Source organism: Oryctolagus cuniculus, chromosome 2, assembly GCF_051225735.1.
Source record: "Oryctolagus cuniculus isolate XC-2025 breed Fujian yellow rabbit chromosome 2, ASM5122573v1, whole genome shotgun sequence".
Taxonomy (NCBI): Eukaryota; Metazoa; Chordata; class Mammalia; order Lagomorpha; family Leporidae; genus Oryctolagus; species Oryctolagus cuniculus.
The window spans coordinates 19,033,659-19,054,011 of record NC_142868.1 but is presented as its reverse complement, the minus strand read 5'-3'; the positions used below and the strand labels follow the sequence as shown (position 1 = coordinate 19,054,011).

The 20,353-nt window shown below is 41.4% G+C and overlaps 1 protein-coding gene across 1 annotated transcript in view; it reads left to right on the top strand.

Annotated features, from left to right (window-relative positions):
- LOC149127698 (uncharacterized) overlaps positions 1 to 20,353 on the top strand; it is a 241,801-nt gene that overhangs the window by 24,285 nt on the left and 197,163 nt on the right. Inside the window, exon 2 of the mRNA XM_089326852.1 lies at positions 8,311 to 8,399. Coding sequence (XP_089182978.1) covers positions 8,311 to 8,399 — 89 coding nt within the window. The remainder of the gene's footprint in view (positions 1 to 8,310; positions 8,400 to 20,353) is intronic.

Genomic DNA, 20,353 nt, shown 5'->3' with positions numbered 1-20,353 from the left:
AGTGTTATGATTATTTCTGCTAAGTCCTACTTTAGTAGCTGATTGAGAAGACTAATTTGTCAAGCATAGCTGTCATCTTCTACCACATATTTCGGGTTCCTCACCTTGATTAAATGGATGGTGACCTGAATCTTCATGCCTATAGATCTGGGTTCACGGTTCATGTCTTGGAAGGGATGTTAGATTCAGCTTTCCATTCATTGGTGCTATTAGATAACAGAGTATTAAAAGGTGTCCCTGGGGATACTCAATATTTGTTTTTTTTTTTTTAAAGATTTATTTATTTATTTGAAAGTCAGAGGTTACAAAGAGAGGAGAAGCAGAGAGAGACAGAGGTCTTCCATCAGATGGCTCACTTCCCAGATTGTTGCAACGGCCGGAGCTGCTCCGATCCAAAGCCAGGAGCTTCCTCCTGGTCTCCAATGTGGGTGCAGGGGCCCAAGGACTTGGGCCATCTCCTATTGCTTTCCCAGGCCATAGCAGAGAGCTGGATTGGAAGTTGAGCAGCCAGGTCTCAAACCAGCACCCATATGGGATGCCTGTGCTTCAGGCCAGAGTGTTAACCCGCTGAGCCACAGCACCTGCCCCAATATCCAATATTTCAAACATGGTTCCCCTATACTAATGGATGGCAGCAACCCCATGAGCTAGAATCTATCACCCCTACAGGCACAATCACATTTCTCTGTCAATGCTGATACATAAGGAATGTGAATTGGCCAAGAGGAAGAATCTGTTTCTATTTCAAGGGAATTAGGCTTATTTTGTTCTAGGTATTTCTTCTTAGGCATCAGAATAGCCAAACCCTTTGAATTTGTGTGCTGTTAAACAAGTGACTGTCATGGATATTTGTTGCAGTGCCCTTATCTTAAAATGTACCACCTGATTGACAGTCATGTTCTAAAGGATATTCTATCAGTTTCCAACACAGGCCTACCTGAGTATTATAAGCAAAGTGTCATAAAAACCAAAATATGTATTTCCTCTCATATCTAGAGGCCACATTTCCAAAATCAAGGTGCTGGCAAGGCCATGCTTCCTCTGATGTCTCTAGGGAAGAATATTTCAAGCCACTCTCCCAAACTCTGGAAGTTCATGGCCAGTGGCAGCATGTCTCCAATCTCCATATGGCCTTCTTCCTGTGTGTGTGTGTCTACTTCTGTGTCCAGATCTGGCCTTCTACTAATGATATCAGTTGTGTTCCATTAAGACCCACCCTATACCAGTATGACTTAATTTTACTGAACTAGATACACATGCAATGACTCTACTTTGGAATAAGGTCACATTCTGAGGTATAGGGGGTTGACATTCCAACATTTGGATTTGATAACCATTGAGGCTAGTTTGCCTTCTACAATGGGTTGTGCTACCTCAAGTCATACCCACTGGAAGAGCTAATCACTGTTGGTATTTCATAGAACATTTTAAATAACCACATTTGTAATCTTTGTGAGGTCTTGAATTTTAAAAATTCTGCCAGGCACTAACTAGACACAAGTCCTAGAGCTGAGCTGAGCCCCCAGGCCCGGTAACTAGCCCCCTACTGAGAATTGATTTGAGGAGTCTTCTGTGTTACACATATTTTTCCAATGCAAGTTGAAAATTTTGCAGAAGCAGCTGTGTACAGATGAAGATAGACTCAAATAAAAGGAATACTTTGCTTTCAATTAGTTCTAGTCTTTCTGCATTTACACTGGTATTTTTTTTTCCTCATTGGAGACAGTTCTAGAAATAGTTCTTCAAACCCTTTATTCTTACGTTGGTGTCAGTAATCGTGTTGAACTATTTTTCTAAGCCACATGCATGAACACACACTCACTTAGGATATGAAAGTGTATTTTTGAGGGGAAATAAAAAGATTCATTCTTGGCTCAGAGTCAATATCCCTTTAGACCATTTTGAATTCATTCCAGAATTGACCCTATGTTCCAGGCAAGAATCCTTCCTGCCTCAGTATTCTGTTCAGAAGTGCTTTGTTCTAATAATTTTCCCCCTAGAGTCAGTACCTAGAGCAGTGTAAAGACGATGGGCTTGAGGATGGGGAAATATGGACAATACCCGAAGTCTATCCCTAATGGTTCCTGTAGATGTCACAGACTAAGTACCTGCTCCTCTGTTACTTCATTTAAAACAAAAGAGAATGGGCAAAATCAGCTGAAATTTGGTGGAAAGAATCACATGTAATGCTTATGAAATGGGAGTTTTGCAGACCCTGCTCCAGACTAATCATACTGAAGTCTCTGAGCTGGGGTCATCAGAGTTCTTATATTCATACCCTGCCCTCACCCGCTCCCAGATTCTTATGAAATGACAACTTGGGGAAATACTGTGCCAGGCTATTTCTAAGGCCCATTTCTGTTCCAATTATCTGTGGAAACTAAATAAAAGCCACTGTACTGATTAATCCATCGGCTTACTTCATTCATTACTGTTTTCCAGTTACCATCAGGCAGAAAACTGTGCAGAGGAAGAGGGCCTAGGATGGATAACTTCTGATCAGCAGGCAGTTTGGGGCAGCAGGAAGCCCAGATGTCAGGTGTGACAGAGGAAACTTGGATAACTTGAGGACCAAATAAGTGCCTCATGGATAAATTTGGAGGTTTAAAAAAACTGTATGTTATCTGTGTGTCTGTGTGTGTGTCTCAAGAAGAAACTAAGTGTCCAAATTATAGGTACATTTATAGATAGTGCTAAAATTGGTACTGTAGATCTATATTTATTGAAATGGAAAAATGCATATGATGGGTTTCTAAGCAAAAATTAGATAAATCTCATGGGTTTTATTTTGGAAAAAAATTCCTTTGAATTTGAAATCTGTGGGTGAATTTCTTTGAGAATACAGTCAATTTTTATGCCCTCTTCCCTTTTTATATGAGCTGATTTTTAATGGTGAGAATTTAATATTTTCTGATCATAAATATCAATAAAGCTATTTCCTTTCCCAAGAGTGTAGGCTGCTTGGGAAGGTGAGGGATGGTGGTAGTTGTAGGACACAGGAAGGGACCAAATAGCACAGAGGTATAGACCTAGGTAGAAAGTAAGGAATGAGCCCAGGGCTGCAGAAGAAAGGAAATGAAAGAGGGGAGTGAAGAATGGCTAAGCCAGGTAAAACCTGCACTTTCCTAGCACCTTATCATCTTGGTGCATTGACTCCAGGTTGCAGGACTGTACTTTGTGCCTTCCCGGGGCTACCGAAGAACCTATGGGTCAGTACAGCATGGATAATTGCTGTGCTCAGGCCATATTGGATTGTTTAAGATTTAAGTCTTTTGCTTCCAGTTGCCAGCTTGTAAGCTTGCCTGGGGCCACCTGCTCTGCAGACCAGTGTATTTATTTCTGATGTGCAACCCAGGATTGCAAGGTTGACCAGCAGCTTGGAGAGAAGGCAGGGGAATGGAGACTATTTATAGCAGACAGCAACAAAGGTTTTCTTTCTTTCCTTTACCACGAGTTGTATTTTTCTGAAACTCTGCCCATGTTGTACAGAAACCAAAAGGGCAAGAGAACAAGTTCTTCGGAGCTGGCTGGAAAGTTCCAGGGCTCTGTTTTTAGAGCAAATCTGCCAGCTTCAGAGGAGGTTGCAACCACCCTCTGATTCTAAATCAGCTTGATGGCAGTGCAAATAGATGCAAATGAGGGTCAAATCAATTTCCATAATGAACAGCACAAGCAAGGCGGACTCCTCTCCACCTGACTCAAAATTATTAGAAAATCGAATGAGGGAGGAAACGAAACAAAGAAAGAGAAAGCAAACATCTAGTAACTTGAAAACTGTCGCTTTTTGAATGGTGGGAAGGGATACCATGAGGTCCAAAGATGATTCCAGGCTATATGGTGGGTGCTTGCTCAGGAATGAGAAATTCTAGTATTGTTGCTCTGAAGACTTTGGTTCTGACCAGAGTACATCCTTTCCTGCCATGATCTATCCTTCTCCACTCCTAGGCTCTTCTTGACACTACATCCTGATGGGTCTTTTGTTTTTCCTTTAGAGCAGCTTTATTCTATTCGGGGAATAATTCCTATACAACAAATTTCACTCTTTTCAAGTGCACAATTTATTGTTTTTGTGGGTTTTCTTGTATATTCATGGTGTTACGTAACCGTCCCCACTCTGATATTGGAATTTTTCATCGAAAATTGAAAATCCTGAAAGAAATCTTGTACCTGTTAGCAGTCACTTTGTATTCCTCCCTCCCCTAGACCATGGTAACCACTAATCACTTTGTTTCTATGGAGATTTTATACAAATGTGATCATCTACTGTGCCACCTTTTGTGATTGGTTGCTTTTATGATACTGGTATTTTTGAGGTCCATCCGTGTTATAGCAAGCATCAGTAATTCTTTCCTTTTTATGGTGATTTTTGAGTATAACAAACATGAGGTTCAGAAACCCCTGGATCTCAGAGAATCAAAATGAGCTCAACTTGTTTCATGGGAAAAAAAAAAACAAAAACAAAAACAAAACAAAACAAAACAAAAAAAACATGTGAATGGGGAGATAATAATAACATGGCTTAACCCTATTATTTTAGCGTTGAATGTTTGCCCACTGTGTTTAGCTCTTGATTTCCCTGCATTTCAGAAAGTAGCTTCATGTCATTCAACTAATACTGGGCCAAGTCAACTTATATTTTAAATTAACAGGTGTTTTTATGTGCCTCAATTTGGAGACATTCATTTCCAGAAACTATTTTGGTACTTCTGGCACAGCCTATGTCGCTGCATATGGTTGACTTGCAACTATGAAAGCGATGAAAGTCACTAGAACTATAATACATATGGACCATTGACTGAGCTATCTGAGGAATTTTTAATTGGTGTGAATATGGAATGTAATAATTTATGTGGATGCATTACTTTTAAATGCTGAAGTACATGGAGGGGACTAATCGAATGGATTTTATTATCTGGAATGCCCTGAATGCCTTTGGATAACCCCAGATTTCTTCCAACAAAGCTATACTTCCATGCGAGTCATTATCTTCAAGAAACATTTATCAAATCTTCTCTTCCCCATGCCCACAGTCTGAAGAAACATGGTATCCACCAGTCATAACATGTAGGAAACCTTTTCCTCATGGAATAGAATCCCACATTTAACAGGCAAAGACACAGGCAGATGGCAGACTAAAAACTGAAGTCCTTGACCACGCTCCTAGGCGGATCGTTTGGAAGCAGGGGAATCATGTTAAGCCTTAAGATGCATTCATTGTGGGGAATCAGCCGTGTCAACATGTGTTCGAGAAAAGGGTGAAAGGAACATGCCAGAAATCCATCTTTCTACCAAGTCATAACATCAGAGGGATTCCCCTGATACAGTCTTACTCCAAGGCCCATCTGAGCTCTCAGTTTGGGGACATGAGTTCCCTTGAGGTTGGTGTGGTGTTCTACAGGGTGCCAAGAGCTCAGAGATGGACTCTGAGCTGGAGGATTCCTGTTAGTAACGGAATAATAGGACAAGGAGGGAAAGTTATGATATTCTTTCTAACATAAAAGATGAAACAGAGATTTTACTGATAGCCAATTTGATTCAGATACACAAGGGTCAGATTCACTGTATGGAACTGGAGTGGGGAGGTTTGAGGAGCTCCAATAAGAGTCACTTTTTCTTAGGGAAGAGAGACAAACACATTGGTTTCATATAGTAATCTGGATTGGCTAATGGGAAAGAACGAACAATAGTTCTAACAGCAGAACCTTTCAATCATTGCGATTGTACTCTGAAGTACAATCTTAATTTTTGCTTCCTAGACACTGACAGGTACAAGATATTGGGCTACAAAGCAAAACCACTGGTGTGCCGGGTTGCAAGTGTGTCACAACAGATGGTGGCAAACCATTCTCTCCATTTGGGCACAAACTTCGTGTTACTTTGGCTCTCCAAGAACTGTTGTACACTAAAAATACCCAGGTTGAAGATTGGTGGTGACTACACGTGGCCATGTGAGGGGATATGGGTGGCAGAGGGTTGAAAAGATGACTATATATTTGGCACCAGTGATTTTTTTTTTTCTTATAAAGAAGAATCACCCAGTTTCCTGGGTGGAACTGCAGTGGCCATGTGCTCTCTTTGCTAAGAACCAATGTTTCCCCCTTCCTGTGTTCACTCCCTATCTGGTGAAGACTGATCTGTTCATAGGTACATGGGGTCCTTTGTGGAGATGCTCAGAATAGGTGAGTAAGATTATCTGGGGCCTGAGTGTCTGCAATAGCAGGTTTGGGTGAAAGCCAAAGAAATAATAATAATGATTGGAACCATAAAAATAACAGCTATTGAGCGTACTATGTGCTAGGCTTTGTGCCAAGGGCTTTACTTTCAGTGTCATTTTCAGTCCTCACGACAACTCTGAGTTAAATACATTTATTATGTCCATGATATAGTCAAGGAAATTAAAGTGTAATAATTTAGTCTTTTAAGGGATGTTGTCTGAATTCAAATAATGGCTTGTTTCTTGCTCTTAGCCCAAGCTCTTACCCTGCAAATTATATCACATCTCAAGTTATTACTGTAGCATGACCTAATCTTTAGCCATTCATACTTATTTCTGTATGGACACTTGTTCTTGGGGATGATATTTTCAAATTTGTTTAAAATCTTTAAACTTAAAGATTTAGCTGTTCATATTAGTTAATATGCTATGTTCATGTGTATAAATAACCACAAAGTAAATGTGTGAACTTTATAATAGAGTAGACTAATGTGAATTAAAACTGGTATTATGAGGCCGGCACCACGGCTCACTAGGCTAATCCTCCACCTGCGGCGCTGGCACACTGGGTTCTAGTCCCAGTCAGGGCGCTGGATTCTGTCCCAGTTGCCCCTCTTCCAGGCCAGCTTTCTGCTGTGGCCCAGGAGTGCAGTGGAGGATGTCCCAAGTGCTTGGGCCCTGCACCCCATGGGAGACCAGGAGAAGCACCTGCTCCTGCCTTCGGGTCAGTGTGGTGCACCGGCCACAGTGTGCTGGTTGTGGTGGCCATTGGAGGGTGAACCAATGGCAAAGGAAGACCTTTCTCTCTCTCTCTCTCACTGTCCACTCTGTTTTTTTTTTTGGACAAGCAAACAAACAAAAAAAACCTGGTATTATGAGAGAAGTGTGATACTATTCACAATGTCTTTGATGAAGAAAATTAGGAAGGAATAAGTATTTACCAAATATCTTTGTATATGATGAGTCTTAGGGTCACACTGACCTCACATCAATCTTGTAAAGGTGGTATCATTGCATTTGTTTTCTAGGGAGGGCTCCAAGATACAAAGCAACTCACCTAAAATCTGGCCCACCTGCACCCCTGAGAATGGAAACTTTTGTCATTTTCTTGGTCTTTAAGTATGGTTAATGTATTTATTCAATTCTCTCAACAAACACTTGTGGCATACCCATGTAAAAAGTCTTAGCATTGATCTCTCTCCATGGGAAAGACTGAACATAAGTAAATAATCAGTTAATATATATGGGTACTCTGGAAGGAAAAGGGAGGGGAAACTTTCATATTTTAGATAGCTTTTGAGAAAAAAAAATCTTAAAGAAGATGACATTTGACTAGGATCTGAAGTAGTTTGCCAGGCATGGAACAAAGGGAACAACTAAGGCTCTCTTGAAGGCACGGCAGATCTCCTTCTGAGAGCAGAAGGCTCATCCTGGTGTAGGGCTTGCAGGTCCAGTTTTAAGAGAAGCAGTGTTGAGACAAAAATATGTTGACTTATGCCTGGGCCTGGTTTTGAAGGATTTCATACGCCAGAGAAATGAATCTGGACTTTTTCCCACACCTGATAAGAAACCATCAAAACTTTCACAAAAAGTGCAATTGCATTTTTGTGTTAGAAAGATAATGATATAAGATTTAATATGATATGTGGAAATACTGAGAACGTGGCATTCAGGACAATTTTCAAAAGGTTAAACAGTCTTGAAGACGTCCTTGACTTCTGTAACACTCTACATGCATGGGCACCAACTCCTAAGACTTGGCTTTCTAATCAGATGCCTGTTCTCTGTGCAACTGCCATTTTCGTGATCCTGCAGTGGCTCATCCTTATCTGGGCTGTGTCCCCAGTTCCTGGTTACCTCTTCCAAATCCTGGCCTCCTACATAGAGGTCATTATGAAACCGTGGCCTGGAGGATTCCCTCAGCATGCGTAAAAATCTCAATTTTTGGCATACTGCTAGGCTTTCATGTGTAATCTCAAGCTATGGGAGGTTGTTCTTTGCAAGAAGCTGAACTGTATAGGAGCACAGAATATTTCATCGTTAGTTTGCTGAAATGGCTTACAGTTGGTATAGATTCTCATACCTTCATCCCACAGTTCAGCCTGCCAGGACCACAGATGGTTGGGTCCCAAAGCTGATCACCATGGACGACAGGCATCTTCATCCATTTACCCTCATTGTTCACGTGAGTAGTGCCATTTTCTCTATGTGACATGAGAAGCCAAATTGTAGAGGAAAAAAAACAGTATAGAGTTAGAGGCTCAGACTTTTTTTCCCACACTAGACTGGAAACCATTGAAGAGATTTGAATTCTGTTCTCTGCTTTCTTTGCAACCTATTCAATGACCTTGGCCAAGTTAATTAACCTTTCCATTCCTCAGGTTGACCTCAGTGAACTTAGAATAATATATCCCTCTCTGCCTGGCTCCCAGGCATGCGAGGTTGAAAGGGTTAATAAGAGAAAGTTCAGAAACTCTCCAAGGCACTATTTATCAGAAAGTCTACAGTCTGTTATGATAGCCAGTCTATGAGTGAGTGTGCTAGATAGTGGAGGGCTATGAAACCTTCATGAGAAAGATGATTGGGCACAGTTATCTTTTTCCCTTGAAAGACCTCAACTTACAGGTCAATGAGCACCTGTGTACTGGGTGATATTCAAGGTTAGAGGAAACACATGCCTTGCTACTGTATTGTAGCAAATCAGTTAATTATAGGGCAACCTGTTCTTAACAGCCCCTGAAGGCACTGCCTGACCTTGCACCAAGGCTGTGAAAAGACACTCTCCTGACAAGGAAATAACCTGACTTGTGAGGGCTCTCCCTGGGTTCAGGTATTTACAAGAGGAGCTAAATGCAGCAGTTACAATTTCCTTGGAAAGTTACCACACCTCCTCTCATTCTGTAACTTGTCAGCTTCACCTAGGAAGGACTATAGCAAGTGGGAATTTGCTTGGACATTGCAACTATCAGATGAGGGGATGCTGATGACGTAACAAGCCTCATATTAGCACCAGTGAACAACTGAGACTGAATCCAGGCATAATCTGTAGATGGGCTGGAAAAAACAGGGCTAAAGCCTATTTTCAGCATCACATGGAAATCACATTGGTATACACTGTTGTTAAAAAAAAAAAAAAAAAAAACTGGAGTTAAGAAATATCAGCTGGTTGGCCGGGGCCGTGGCTTACTTTTATAATCCTCCACCAGTGGCACCAGCACCCTCAGGTTCTAGTCCCGGTTAGGGTGCCGGGTTCTGTCCTGGTTGCTCCTCTTCCAGTCTAGCTCTCTGCTGTGGCCCGGGAAGGCAGTGGAGGGTGGCCCAAGTGCTTGGGCTCTGTACCCGCACAGGGAGACCAGGAGGAAACACCTGGCTCCTGGCTTCGGATCGGCGCAGCATAGCGGCCATTTGGAGGATGAACCAACGGAAAAGGAAGGCCTTTCTCTCTCTCTCTCTCACTGCTAACTCTGCCTGTCCAAAAAATAAAAAAAAAAAATTACAGTTGGCACAGGCTAATTGGTATACTGTTTGGAGACTTATCAGGTTGCATCTATTAAGATTAAACTTTTGGCTGGTACCACGGCTCAATAGGCTAATCCTCCACCTAGCGGCGCCGGCACACCGGGTTCTAGTCCCGGTCGGGGCGCTGGATTCTGTCCCGGTTGCCCCTCTTCCAGGCCAGCTCTCTGCTGTGACCAGGGAGTGCAGTGGAGGATGGCCCATGTGCTTGGGCCCTGCACCCCATGGGAGACCAGGAGAAGCACCTGGCTCCTGCCTTCGTATCAGCGCGGTGCGCTGGCCACAGCGCGTCAACCGTGGTGGCCATTGGAGGGTGAACCAACGGCAAAAAGGAAGACCTTTCTGTCTATCTCTCTCACTGTCCACTCTGCCTGTCAAAAAAAAAAAAAAAAAAGATTAAACTTTCATGTATGCTATGAGCAAGCAATTTCATTTCCTACTTCTATAGACACAATCTGTTGAATATAAAGAACCATGACTGTGGACATTCTAGCATACTTTTTATTTTGAATACAGGGAATGAGTAAATCGGCAATGGAATATTCATGTTGTAGAACATAATGGCGATTTGAAAGAATGTGGGACTCATGAGTTTATCTAGTTCATCTACAAATCCTGTTAGCTCTTCCTGTAACATACATTCTGAATATGATTACATTTCACCAACTCCAACACAGGCGCCATTCACCATCTCATCCATTACCTTTTCGATGGTCTAGCATTTAGCAATAACCTGGCCTCTGATATTTCTCTATCACCCCCGACAGTCTGTTTTCCACTCGGCAGCCAGAGTATCCTTATTAGATATAAATGAGATCATGACATTCCAGTGGCTTCTCGTGCTTACAACAACCTCTAAAGTTCTCACCAGTGTCTGCAGGCCTGTGAGTGACATGAACCTTGACTTCTCGATTTTTTTTCCCCCACAAGCACAGCATGCTATATATTGGGTACTCAACTAAACATTGCTGAATCAGTGAAAAGTGAGCCCTAAAAACACTGAAATAACATAGAATGTGTTGTGAATAAACACATTCTCATGTTAAAAATACTTAAGGTCAAATCCAAGCTTCATCTTCAACTGTGTGACCTTGTACAGGCAAGTAGATTCTATGTATCTTAAGTCTCACATCAAAAAGTTGGAATTAATAACATTATCTGTCTTAGAGATTAAATGATCAATTTAAATAAAGAATGACAGCCATGTCTTGCTCATGGTTAGTACCAATTAATGTTATTTCACAAGTATTTGGAACCCCCGTGACTTTCTATTTTGGTTTCTTTGTTTTTTCACCACATCATGTATCATTGATTATTGTATATGATAACATGTATCATTTATTATTGTGATCAGAAAGAAGTTTACCAATCATATAATTTTATTGCAGATTTAAGACAGAAAAGCTGCAGATCAGATAGTTACCAGGGGAAAATATTTATGCAGTGGGAATAATTGGAGAAAATGGCCTGAGAGGGCATTCCTGAATACAAATAATATTTGTATAAAGTAGTATCACAGCACATAATGCAGTGAAACTGTAAAGAGAAGAAAGATTCTAGTCCCAGTTGGGGTGCTGGATTCTGTCCCAGTTGCCCCTCTTCCAGGCCAGCTCTCTGCTGTGGCCAGGGAGTGCAGTGGAGGATGACCTGAGTCCTTGGGCCCTACACCCCATGGGAGACCAGGATAAGTACCAGGCTCCTTCCATCGGATCAGCACGGTGCGCCAGCCACAGGGCGCCGGCCGCGGTGGCCATTGGAGGGTGAACCAACAGCAAAGGAAGACCTTTCTCTCTGTCTCTCTCTCTCACTGTCCACTCTGCCTGTCAAAAAAAAAAAAAAAAAAAAAGAAAGAAAGAATCAACAGTAACAAAAGACAAGGATGCTCCAAGTAGCGGTGATACAACCTTAAGACTTATGCAATGAGGCACTGCTGTGAGGCCTCTGTGTGAACCATCTAATCCTCACTGAGAAGTGGGAGCATTCCTAAATCTTCCAGAGAGATCATGAAGGCCAGAAATGAGTGAATGGGAAGAGACATGGATAGAAGGAAAATTTTATATGTGACAAGGTGGGGTGGCAGATTAAAGTATGGAAACCTTCAGAGCCATCTTAATACTGAAATAATAGTATGAGTGAGTCAGCAAGCTGGTAGAAAGCCTGTCTTAGAAAACTAATATATTAGAAGGATCAATGGATAGAAGCGACATACATGTCTGCTAGGAAGATAGTGTAGTTGTCTGAGTATGTAATAACCGTGGCATGCACAGTAGTCTGGGGATATATTTTACTGATAGAACTGACAGGATTTATTGCAGAGTTGCAGGTGTTACATGAGAATGAAGAACAAAATCAAAGATGACCACAAGGCTTCTGGGTGAGCAATGATAAAATGGGGTTACTGTTTCCTGCATTTACTGAATGATTATAGGAGAAGGAAGTTGATACCCAGCTTATATAGCAGAGGGTTCAGTGAAGAATTTTGTTTTGACACCCAAATGCAGCCATCAGATAGGCAGAGATGAGTTTGAGGTTCTGTGGAGAGGGCTCCAACAATTGAAAACTCAACATTGAATCTGGAGAACTCAACTTTGTGAAAGATCTTAAATGACTCTGGTGTCACTGGGATGGAAATGTTGGAATTGGAAGGTGGGGGTTGCTTTTAATTTTTCAGTTTCCAGATTTGTTGTTGTTATGGGATCTAACTCTTCCTTCCTGTATCAAGGTAAGTGTCGCTCCCCCTCTTCGTGGAGGAATGACACTGGACCCTGCGCTGTTCTTTTGTCTGCTTGGCCCTTCCTGGGTTTGCTGCTGGTCCTTCCCGGGTTGGCTGCCGACCCCTCCACCTCCGTGGAAGGGTGGTTCCCCCTGCCACTTTCCCCACTTCTGCGGGGGAGCGGCACACCGCCGGCTGGCTCTCTCGGGGGCTGCTCAGATGTTATCCGGATGTTCCTGGTGCATGTTGTCTCTCTCCTTCTTTATAGTCCTCTTCCACCAATCCCAACTCTGCTACCCACACGCTGAGTACGCTGCTCTCTTCCAATCAGGAGCAGGATCAGCTCCTGCAGCTCATCAGTCAAGTTGGCAAGAGGCAGCTGTGTAGAAGTTGTTTACTCCTCTCCCAGCGCCATATTGTGGGAGAGCAGATGCATAGAATAAGTCTTAATTCCAGTAACTTAGTCTAGTCCTAGTTGCTCCCCACAGGTAAGAAGTTGCTTTTGTTGTTTTCCAGTTTCCATTCAAAATGTTGCTGCTTCTGGAAGAAACAGGCAGCAGCTGAATTAACACAGAGCAAGAGATCTGAACTGACAGCAATCAGTAATAATTGATGCGAGAAGGGAAAAAAGTGCTTAATACTGTGTTATATAATGTAAGACCTCAGTTACATGTATTTGAGACAAATAGTTATATTTTTGAAAAGAAGAGAGATGCAATAGTTAAAATAACTGAGTTCTAATATTTCAAAAGTATTATTCTAGTAATATTAATCTTCTTAGCTACCATTCCTTTCAATCGCACTTCTTAACTTCCATTGGTTCTAAGTACCACATAGAACATGAGACTCTTTTATTGATGTTTGCTATACATTACTTGACCTTTGAACTTTTCCCAGATATTATTGTTATAATAAAAAAATACCTGAGGATAAATACATATAATATGGGTGGGTGGTCCTGGACCAAAATTTCCCAAAGTTACTTCATAGAATATTAGTACTATGAAAAGAAAATGATGACCCTATAGAATTAGGAGATGGTAGATTAAATAACTACAAGCACAAGTTTATACTGCTCATATAATAGAACTCTCTAAAAGGAGTTTAGCATGTGGCATTTCCTAGTTACTTCAACACAGAATTTTTTTTCCTGGGGCTCCTGGAGAGTTTAGAACTAGGAAGAACACATTTGGGGACACACTTCTTTAGGTCGGCTTAGCCTTGAGGATTGTCTATAACTTCATTTTCCTATGGTATTTTTTTCAAATCTCTTTTTACTGTTCCATGTGGCTATAGGCATTTGAGCCTACATTTCTGATTGCTCACTACATCTTGGGCTTGGATGTACATTTGAATTGATGCAAATATGATTTCACTTTGAAAATGATTTCAATTTGATGAGTGACCGAATGTGTGTCACATGATACAGTCTGGCCAGGTAGGATATTCTATTAGCCATCTTTAACTACAAACCATCACCCCAGTGCCATCTTGATCTCTGTTGATCTGCTTCTAACTTCTTTACTTCTCTGACTCAATAGTCTGCATTCTTTCTGTATTCAAGGAGGCTTAGTAGGAACCCATTGCCTGAAATAAAGGCGTGCTGTCTGTTTCTGAGCCTCAGATCTCTATATAATAATATGAGTCACTACTCTTTGTCCCTACTCAACCTATTCTTTTGGTGATCATGTAACATTTCTGCTCTGGTCTCATTGCAGAGTTCTTGCATCCCTGTTCATTCAAAACTTTCAGTTCTGCATAAGAGGACTCCATTTGGCTCCTTGGAATTTTTCTTCACAACCTGGAGCCCAGAAGTCTGTACATAAATGCCTCAAATAATTTGCTTAACTTCTAGGCACCTCTTAACCAGCACCTTCTCAGTTGTTTTCTGCCCACTATTGTTGCATTGATATATCAGTGACAACAGAAACTTTGGATGAATGAATAGTTACTGGCACGCTCATTTGAAGGTCTTTATAAACACAATAGATTGATGAAATAGAATTATCCCCATTTTTTAGACAATATATCAAGTTAATATATTTTCAAATTATCATGGTTGAACTTATTGGTAGGGCAAGATTCAAAGCCAAGTTTTCATCCTCCATCCTGTGTTCCTAAGACAATATCACACATTCAATATACATTTAGGACACTCAGTCACTATCTTTACCTGAATTTGCTTACGTTTTCTTAATCTAAATTTAAATAGTATTTGCCATAGAAAGCATATCTAATATCCAACTTAATTCACGAGTTCATTTGATAATAAAATATTTACTGAAGCAAAACAGTGGCACACTGTGCATGTTAAGGGAGGACAAAAAAATCCTAAGAAGACACAATCCCTGATTTCAAGAGGCTCCTGGTTTTTAAGGAGTCAGAAACATAAACAAGTATGTGGAAAGTATAATGGTTACTATCATGGGCAGTCACATGTGTAACACTTATAGTCCTTTAACTCAGTAAAATGACTACTAGGGCATTGTAAGCACCATTACCTATGTTTTGAAACCCAATATATCTCCAAAAAAGTAGTTCACATGTCTTTTAAGGTTGTCTGGTAACTGTACAGTTAGGTGGGTAAGTGAAACATTGCTTCTCTGGGTTTTGGGTAATGGTGATCCTTGTAAGTGAGTCATTTAGAATCCTTTAGATATGTGAGGAACTGGTATTACCCAGAGTGGAAGGACCAGATTACTCAAGGGGATTACAGGTAGGATATCTGTTGACAAATTATTTATGCAGCAGGCTAACCTCTACTATAAAAGAGGAACTATGTGGGAAGGACCTAGGGGTCCATAAGTTTTGAACCTGCAAGTGTTATTATCAGATGTGTTGGCGTTTATACCTGGGAAGAAATAATAAATGGTTCTATATGTGGGTGCTGGAGAGGCAAGACTGTATCTCCTGGGCATCACAGCTGACACCCTGTAGGTAAGGAAAAACCAGTGATGGCTTTGCCAAACATCATCAAGAATGTAATTATGGGCCGGCGCTGCAGCTCATTAGGCTAATCCTCCGCTTTGCGGCGCCAGCACACCAGGTTCTAGTCCCTGTCAGGGCGCCGGATTCTGTCCCGGTTGCCCCTCTTCCAGGCAAGCTCTCTGTGTGGCCAGGGAGTGCAGTGGAGGATGGCCCAAGTGCTTGGGCCCTGCACCCCATGGGAGACCAGGATGAGTACCTGGCTCCTACCTTTGGATCAGCGCGGTGCGCTGGCCGCAGCGCGCCGGCCATGGCGGCCATTGGAGGGTGAACCAATGGCAAAAGAAGACCTTTCTCTCTGTCTCTCTCTCTCACTGTCCACTCTGCCTGTCAAAAAAAAAAAAAAAAAAAAAAAGAATGTAATTATGTTAGGAACAGAGAATTGTGGTTATTGGGAGCCCTTCATTGCATCTCTTTGGATAAATTTTTAAAATTACACCTGATCCAATGAACTATATGTAGCCTGCATGCTACCTTGTTGCTTTTCCATACTGTTAAGGACCTGTTCAAAATGTCATTTTTTAGTTATTCTAAGAAGAAATAAGAGAAAGTCTTTGCAACCAGATTTGTACCATAAAGAAAAGGATTTCTCTTTCAAGATAGGGTGGAAATGGGTAAGAGAGAAGGGGAAAAATCCAAACCAAGATCTACAAATTCATGGTGTGAGAGTAGGTGTGGCAAAGTAGTAGGAGAGCAGGGAATATCATTAATCATCCAAATCACTCAATATCAAGGATCGTAATAAGAAATACTGGGTCTCTAGAATTCTCTGGTAGACAAAGACCACAAAACCAATCCTGTTTTGATGGTCAGTCTCTTCAATGAGTCTAAGATCCAATGACTTGTGGAAGAAGAGACATTGTCAGCCATGAACACCAGTTAAGACTGACAGTTTGTTCAGTCTCTACTTCATCTGGCAAGATTATACTGGCCGTTCACGAACCTTAGCGTTCTGCTCCCTCACTTACCACCTGACCCTTTTCTGAAACTCCTTATTGACATCCTAATAGACTATGATTAGTTTTTCAAATCCCAATGTGGAAGATTGCTGAAATGTGGAAGGAAAACAATTTGAAGTTTTAGGTAGGAGATAAGTCAGTAGTTGCATCCTGTTTATCAAGCATAAACGATCTATGGTAAAAGAGAAAAGCAATTGTCTTTGAGATTATTTATTCAAAGCTCTTTACTAAGAATAAGTCATGGACCAAGCACATTCCAGGAATTAGAGGATATAATCTAGCCACACTATCCTTACTTTCCATGAATAGTGGGACAAGGAAAATCATTTTAATGCCTGAGTCCTTTGTTTTGCTAAGTCAAAAACTAAATTCTCAATAGAGAAAACTTTGCAGTGGTCAAGAGTAGTTTTTTAGAAAAATAACATTGACATGGTAGCTAAATGAATGACTCTGTATTAGGCACCATGGACTAACACAGAACTAGCAAGATTGGGAGGTGACAAAGGTAGCTCCTTACTCTAAAGCATCTTCTCTCTTTAAAGATACAGACTCTGGGACTGAGCAGGGCTGCAAGGCCACACGTACTTATCAGCTGCAACGTGTGATGGAAGCATATTTACAGGAGGTCAGAGGAGGGAAGAGCTCTCCCTGGTTATCAGTGTGGCCAATTTATAAATGGCTTCATTTGGACACACACGCTGATGCTTTGCCATCTGCTTTAAAAGAATTTCTTTCCATTATGTAAAGCACCTGATCGTGAGGTGGTGCCTATGTTAATGGTTTTTTTCTTTTTTCTTTTTGGGAAGCCTCATGTGCTCCATCTCAAGTTGAACTCCAAAGTGAGATTACATTAGGTGTTCATGCTGTTTGCCACTTGGCAATTCTAATCTATCAACAGATGTCTGTGTAGAGCACTTTTGTGCATAGAGCCTTTGGAAGAAGTCGGAGCTAAGGAAACTTACCAGCTCCTTCAGAGACAAAAACTCACAAGGCACACACCTTACGGTGCAAGCTTTATGGCTGGGCGGGAGACCCACAGTGTAATTTAAGACTTGTTCTTGGCATGTGGAATCTGTTACTCCCAAAACTTCAAAATGTACGTATTTCCCCCAAATGAGATGTAAGTCTGTTGAGTTAATTATCATACAATTACAGCAATGGAAAAGAAAACCCTAATCAAACGTGAACAGCTTGTCTAACTATTAACCAGGCCATGGTGAACCATTACTTAACTCTGACTTGCATGATCCATCATAGACTTTCGGCCCTCTGTGAACAAAATGCTTAAATGAGTCCACAGTCATTTAAAACTGAGAGGCCCAGATGCCTGGGATCTTGTGATTGTCTTTAACTTGTTTAGTCATTATATTTTATGGGCATGAGGTGACAGCAATCTTCTTTCCTTCTGTCTTCCCCAAGTGATGGGAAGGAGTAGGCAAGAGATGACAAAGACCAGGTTTTCCAGGGCTCCGACCTACTACAGTGGTGGTTTGTTTTACAATATCTCTACTTATATATTTACTTAAAGTCGGATGCTTCTGGAGAAGTTTCCTTCTAAGGAAGATCCAGAGTGTAATGCATCGAATTCGGTGTATCTCTCAATGTTGGTCCGTTTAGATCTCTCCTTAGGCTAATTCAAGCTCCTGTCATATCTCAAAAGTCCAATACAGGAAGACTCAGACATAATAAGCTTTTGGTTTACATATTCTTATGGGGGCATGAGAGTACTGTTTGCTGTGGTTGAATGGTGCTAGGTGCTTAAGCAGACTAAGGTTAGAGCAGGGAATGAAAAACAGAAAGGCTCAGCCGGTCAGGTGCTAGGACAGAGCCTTTGAGGTTAGGCAATGATACTGTTGTCTCCTCTTCTCAGGCACAGTAGAAAGTAGCCACAGTACCAAATGGCAGTTGACTATTTATTCACTCTAACCCACATCACACTGAGCTTGCCTTGGAATTCCAAACCAACAGCTGATCAGGAAAGGAAGGAATTGGCATGATCTATGGGACTATGTGGTATCAGGTGCACAGTCAACATGAAGACTGATCTAATATGGAGTAGATTGTCTTGGGCTTTGGTGGAGTGGGGAATTTCGAAATGGAGACAAGTCACTGCAATCCTGCAAACATAGGCTTAACTACTGAAAGTGAGCTTTTCTATTGACAAAGAAGTCTGTATAACGTCCTGGTTTTCTGTTTCTTGGTAACGAGGGTCCAGGCAAAGGGAGGACAGGAGGGAGGTATGGAGAAAAGGATGCCTGTGAATCCCTGCTGAAGGTGGTGTTGAGCTGCCACAGCAACTACCAATGGTAAGCATCCCAAGGGCCCTATCTGTAAACAAACAGCCTGTTCCCACAAAAATACCAGTCTCATAAGACCAACATCAGCAAGCATATTGTGCCTCCCTTTTCTCTACCCTAGACACCGTCTGCTAACAAGAAGAGAAAGGCAAACATCTCGGGAATACGAATTCAGTTGGGGTGAATATTCCAGGATGCTTTGAATGTCAAGACTTGCCTTCCAAGCTTATCTTGCTTGCTCTAAGAGTTTTTGAAAAATTGAAAATTACTTTTGGATGAGATCCCAACTAGAGGTTTGCATAGGGAGAAAAATGCCAGGGAGAAGGAAACCTGTGACAAAGGGTCCAGACCAAGCTGAGGAAAAAGTGATACTAAGAAGACAGACACAGCATAGCTGGCATCTCGACAGTTTTGGAGGCTTGTGTTGCTTGTAGCAGAGGAAGGCAAGGTGGTGAGGAGGAAAGAAGGACAGCAGAGAACTCTGGAGGAGAATGAGAGGAGCACTGGACTCAGGCTGCAGTCTCTGGCCTGGGGGAGAAGTAAGAGCGCTCAGGATGTTTGCCAAGGACATTTGGGTAGAAATTCTCTGGCATGAGAGCATAGACCAGTCTCTCTCGTTCTTATCTTAGGTGATATTGAAGGAAGTTGATGGATTCATTTCCTGCAAGTTCCTCATAAAAGCCTTTCCCCAAGAAAGATTGGTGGATAGAAACTTCTTAGATAAATAGGTTGGTTTCCTCGAGGTCCATATACATACCTTCAGCTGAGGAAGTAAAGTGATAGGACTACAGGGAGTGGGGAGATAATTCCATAAAAGTCATTTGAATGTTTCTGCTCTAACGTGAGACAGCTTTTTGAATGGGGGTCGTGTTGTCAGGAGTGGCTTCTCAGTGTACTGGAGCTCCGTCACTGTGACCCTGAGGTGTCTTGGCTTTGAATAACATAAAGCCAAGTTCAGCTCCTTGGGATGCATGCCCAAAAGATACTAGACAGTATGGATTACAAGACTTCGGTGACTTTTATATATTTTTGTGTTCATTATTGGCAAGATTTTTCCATAATAATTCATTGGTTTGAATATAGGAAATTATCCTTGAGGAAATAGTTTTTTTTTTTAAAGGTGCAATGCTGCTAGGCTAGCCACTGAACAGGGGTTTAGAAGAATAGGAGAATCAGATTCTGAGAGAGAAAAATAAAATTATTGGGATGGTTCACATGTCCAAAATATTTTTTGTCATGTCTAGTACCAATTACATCTCTTTAGCCAATGTTAAATCATCAATTTTAGCAAGATTTTTCTGGTATTTGGAATAAATAAGAACAGAAAAATATATTTAATGCAGGAGGTAAGAATTCTCCTTACCATCTACTTGCTGAATGGCTCCCGTTAGTGTCATGGGTCTGATCCACTTAATATCCCTGTTTACTTAGAATGTCTTCTCAATGCTAGATGAGGTCTGATGGAGTTCAAACTTTTCTGTCCTGAATAAGTACTGTTTTGTGTGTGGTTATTCCATTCCCCTCAAATAAAAAGCATCGTCACTGAATTATTCAACTGTTTGTTTTGTAAGAATTTATTTATTTGAAGTGTAGAGTTTGAAGGAGATATGGATATATCTTCCATCCACTGGTTCATTCCCCAAATGACAATAGCCAGGACTGGGTCATG